This window comes from Rana temporaria (genome assembly GCF_905171775.1).
Source record: "Rana temporaria chromosome 2 unlocalized genomic scaffold, aRanTem1.1 chr2g, whole genome shotgun sequence".
In the NCBI taxonomy this organism is placed as follows: domain Eukaryota; kingdom Metazoa; phylum Chordata; class Amphibia; order Anura; family Ranidae; genus Rana; species Rana temporaria.
The window spans coordinates 188,836-193,812 of record NW_024404412.1 but is presented as its reverse complement, the minus strand read 5'-3'; the positions used below and the strand labels follow the sequence as shown (position 1 = coordinate 193,812).

At 48.1% G+C, this 4,977-nt stretch overlaps 1 protein-coding gene across 1 annotated transcript; it reads right to left on the bottom strand.

Moving 5' to 3' along the window:
- Positions 1-3,328: 3,328 nt before the first annotated feature.
- LOC120921591 (olfactory receptor 52A1-like) lies at positions 3,329-4,470 on the bottom strand. The gene has a single exon (XM_040334095.1). The coding sequence runs from the start codon at positions 4,407-4,409 to the stop codon at positions 3,447-3,449; it is 963 nt and encodes a 320-aa protein (XP_040190029.1). The 5' UTR covers positions 4,410-4,470; the 3' UTR covers positions 3,329-3,446.
- Between the last annotated feature and the right edge of the window lie 507 nt (positions 4,471-4,977).

Below are 4,977 nucleotides of genomic sequence, written 5' to 3'. Positions count from 1 at the left end.
AACTATGGGAGGCGGGACTTCTAGAGTGATCGCACACAGGCCAGCCCCACGCCGCACATGACCCCCATATGCCCAATCACAGGGCGCCGGACAGTAAACATGGCGGCCGGAGATCGGGGACACAGAAAATGAAAATTAGGAGGCAGGCACGGAATGTCGCCCCTTAAAAGTTGCGCCCGGGGCCATGCTCCCCCCACGCTACGCCACTGACATAGAGAGAAAAGATTTGACATTATAGAGACATAAAGATTCGATGAAGCAGCTAAAAAACATACAATCTCCCTTTGTATGCCGTTTTCTTGAGTTGATGACTGATCCAGCCCCTCTATTAGCAATTGTGTAATCTACAGAGCACGGGACAAACATACATTGGCAATACAGATCTAGGGCCATATTCTGAGAAGAGTTACGACGGTGTATCTCAGGATACTCCGTCGTATCTCTCTTTTTTGGCCCGCGTATCTATGCGAGTGATTCTTAGAATCATTTTCGCATAGATACGCTGAAGATCCGACATGTGTAAGTCACTTACACTGTCGGATCTTAAATGTAATTACTCCGCCGGCCACTAGGTGGCGTTTACGTTCAGGTCTCATTTGTTTATGCAAATGAGCCTGATACGCTGATTCACGAACGAAATCGCGTCGCGTAACCGTCGTTTGCGTAAGCGTACGGTTACCCCTGCTATATGAGGGGTAACCTTACGCCAGTCCCACGTATGCCATGTTAAGTATGGCGTCGGGTCCGCGTCGTCTTTTCCCGTCGGGTACGTCGTTTTCCTAAGTCGTTCTTGAATACGACTTTACGTCAATGACGCACACGTCGGCGTCATTGACGTTTTCCGCCGAGAACTGGAGCATGCGCACTGGGCTATTTTTAGCCCGGCGCATGCGCAGTTCGTTCGAAACGGGGGCACGCTTAATTTAAATATAAGCCGCCCCCTTTGATATACGCGGGGATACGCCGGACCTTTTACACTACGCCGCCGCAAACTACGGAGCAAGTGCTTGAGGAATACGGCACTTGCTCCAGTAAGTTGCAGCGGCGTAGTGTAAATAGCTTACGCGATGCCGCCGCAGAAAGTACGAGAATATGGCCCCCAACCACTGAAGGGATTAATAGAGGTACTCCTTTTACCCGACAGAACCAGCCAAAGTATAATACCGCAATTACCACACTCAAAAGACCCTTCGGTACCGATGAGACAATTTATAATGAACGGAGGAAGCAGATTGCCTTCAAAAAATTGCCTGACCTTTATTGGGCGGGTATACAGTTTATATAAGGTTCAACCTTACCAAATCACAACCAATCAAAATATGGGAGGGGGGAGTGGTTAGTAAAGGGATACATTGAATATCATTATCATTGAAATGCTTTAAACCTCCAAGGAACATGGCTGACACGAGGGGTACTGACGTGAATACACCATCTGGTCCCGCTTCCTGTTTCATGTCTCATTACACAGGAAGGTGGTCCAGACATTCTGAGCCACAATTCTTAGGCGGTACACTTAGGTGGGGGTGGGTCAGCCACGCCCTATGACCTTTGACCTCTGGGAACCCGCCTTCTGACCTTTGACCTCTGGGGAGGTCCCTGTTCCAATTCCTGAGTCCTAGCCATATTCTTCAATGGGAAACCCTAACCCTTACCCTAACCCTTACCCTTACCCCTAACCCTAACTCTAATTCTTATTTAGAAGGTACAGAGTAAAAGTGCTTATGCAAGCTATATTTCTTATATGCGTGCCTGGGAAAAAAAACTGTTACAAGCTGAAAAACAGAACTGAGCTAACTACCGTGTTTCCCTGAAAATAAGCCAGAGTCCTATATTAATTTTGGCAACCAAAAACACACTAGGGCTTATATTTGGGGGATGTCTTAATTATTTATGTACAATGATCTTAAAGTGGTTGTAACCCTAAAAAAAAAAAAAAATCCTTTTCCTTTAAAGAATGATAGATTGCATAGTGCTTCTGCTGTGTCATTTACCCATCTCCTGTGCCCCCCGTCTTCTCCCCCTCCCCGTCAGATCAGGAGTCAATATTTTGACATAAAAAGCATCTTAAAATCCATCCTTATAGAATTATATAATTTGTTTTTTAGGAATTGTGCCAGTGTGGGGTGCAGTGTGTCTCCCTTTGTGATTGTTTTGTGGAAAATACCTTTGTTGCAGCTCCCCTGGGTGTCGCATGGTCTGCCTGGGCTCTTCTACTCTTCTCCGGGATCCCCGCTGGCGTCGGCCCGCTCCGTGGACTAGGGAGGGGGGGCATGGGCGTTGGGGCGGGAGGAGAGCGGAGGAGGGGGGAGCTGGTGTCCCGCTAGCATCGGCCCACTACATGCGCTGAGGAAGGAGGGGCCGCAGGCATCGTACGGGAGGAGAACGGAGGGGGGAGCTGCTGTTCCGCTGGTGTCGGCCCGCTCTGTGCACTGGGAAGGGGGGGCCACAAACATCGGGCGGGAGGAGAGCGGAGGAGGTGTCCGCTGGCATTGGCCCGCTCTGTGCATTGAGGAGGTAGGGGCCATGGGCATCAGAAGGGGGGAGAGTGGAGGAGCCACTGTCCCGCTAGCGTCGGCCAACTCCATGCGCTGAGGAGGGAGGTGCCGCGGGCATTGGACAGGAGGGGAGCGGAGGGGGGAGCCGCTGTCCCGCTGGCGAGAGGGGGCCACGGGCGTCAGCCGGGAGGAGAGGAGAAGACCTCCGGCGAGTCTGTAAAAAGGATGTTTTGCACGGTACAGTTACAAAAAGGAGACACGCACACCTTATGGCAGTGTAATCATTCTGCAAGGTGGATTAAAAAAAAATTATTTTACTAGGGCTAGGGCTTATATTGCAGCCTTCCCCGAGAATCATGCTAGGTCTTATTATCGGGGTAGGTCTTATTTTCAGGGAAACGCGGTAGCTAACTAGCCCAAGTCTTAAGCCTCGTACACATGCTCGGTTTTCTCGGCAAGAACCAGCAAGAAAACTGCTGGCAGAGCTTTCTTGCCGAGTAAACCGAGCGTGTGTACGAGGCTTAGAGGTTTCTTGTCAAGAAAACTTCCCAGAATCTCGACGAGAAAAATAGAGAACCTGCTCTCTATTTTCTCGTTGTGATTCTCGGCAGTGTCTTCCTGTCGAGAAAACCGAGCATCTGTATACTTACCTGCCTCCATGGAAACCCACACATGCTCAAAATGACTTTGACGCATGCGCGGCAGCTTCCAAGGCATAGGTAAGGTGAAGCAAAAAGGCGGCGACGGCATTGAATGTGACGAGCGCATGCTCGTCGCAGTCGATGACGTCACCTTGTTCGTGCCATTCAAAAGAACGACCGTTCTTTTGAATCGTACATTTGTACACTCGGCCGGGCAAGAGAATCTTGGGCCGTGTGTACAGGGCTTTAAGCTGAAAAATCTTATAGCCACCAAGATGGAGTCACTGTTGTTTCAGTCATATTACTACAGTCACTTTACATGAAGGTTTTTATATGTAGAAAAAGCTTTCCAGACTTTCTCCCGGATCAGTTTGGTCTTCACGCCATAAATAATTGGATTTAGCATGGGTGGGACTAGAAGGTACGTATCGGCTAGAATTATATGAACGTAAGGTGGAATCCTTTTACCTCCATACCGGTGGGACAGGAAAGTGAAGAAGGCCAGACCATGAAAACTTAGAAAGACACACATATGAGGTATGCAGGTGTTAAAGGTCTTCAGTCGGGCCTCTTTGGATGGAAGTCTGAAGACGGCATGGAAGATGGCGCAGTAGGATACCAGGATGAACAGCAGGTCTACACCTAGGACCATGAACGCCACAGCCAAGCCCAGAGCGCTGTTTATTCTGATGTCGGCAGCAGCAAGTTTCACGATCGCCATGTGCTCACAGTATGAATGGGGCACAACGTTGGTTCTAAATGCTGGAAATCTCTGGATCAAAATTATGCAGGGAGAAAACAAAATGACCGCTCTGAGCAGTAAGACGATGACCAGTCTGACGATGATGGAGTTGGTCATTATGGACCCGTATCTTAGCGGTTGGCAGATGGCGATATAACGGTCAAAGGACATGCCAAGCAAAAGTCCCGACTCTAAGCTGGTGAAGGAATGGAGGAAGAACATCTGGAGGAGACATGACTCAAAACCAATGTGTCTCTTCTGGAACCAGAAGACGGAAAGCATTTTTGGGGCAATGCTTGTAGACAAAAGAGCGTCGTTGGAGGCCAACAGAGAAAGAAAAATAAACATAGGCTTGTGGAGGCCAGAAGAGGCTGAGATGACGGCCAGGAGCATCATATTTCCCAACAAGGCCAGGACATAACATAAGCAAACAACGAGACCTACCCACTGATAAACTCCTTCTAGTCCGGGAATCCCAACCAGGATGAATGAGGTGGGATAGAATGTGCCATTGACTTTGATGTCCGCCATTCCTCTGATATTCACCTTCTACACTGAAGACCACAGATCTCTATGAAGAATGAATATTCTGGAGGGTTTAGTTACCTGATGGGATAAAAGACGTAGAATTAAAACTGGTGTATGAACACTAAGAAATATGTACCGTATATACTCGAGTATGAAAGGAAAGGATACCCCAAGGGGCTTTCTGTTGCAGCTAAGAATGCTAAAGTTCATTGTTGTATAAAAAAAAACCTGATTTATTTATACAGCCTTTGCACAGGGAGGCACATCTGTTTGATTCAAAAGCATACATTCAAAATGATACAATAAAAACATGTACATAAAAGGACAGCCATAGGGATACATATACAGCGACATGTCAGAATGATAAGATGTTACAGTAATATTAATAGTAAAAACCCAGACGCGTTTCTACCTTATCATAGCGGTCTTCTTCAGGGGTGCTCTGGAAGAAAATACAATGTTTATGCCGCCGTAGCGTATCTTCTTTACGCTACGCCGACGCAGCGCAGAGAGGCAAGCACCGAATTCACAAAGCACTTGCCACCAAATCTGCGCCGGGTTTCTTAGGCGT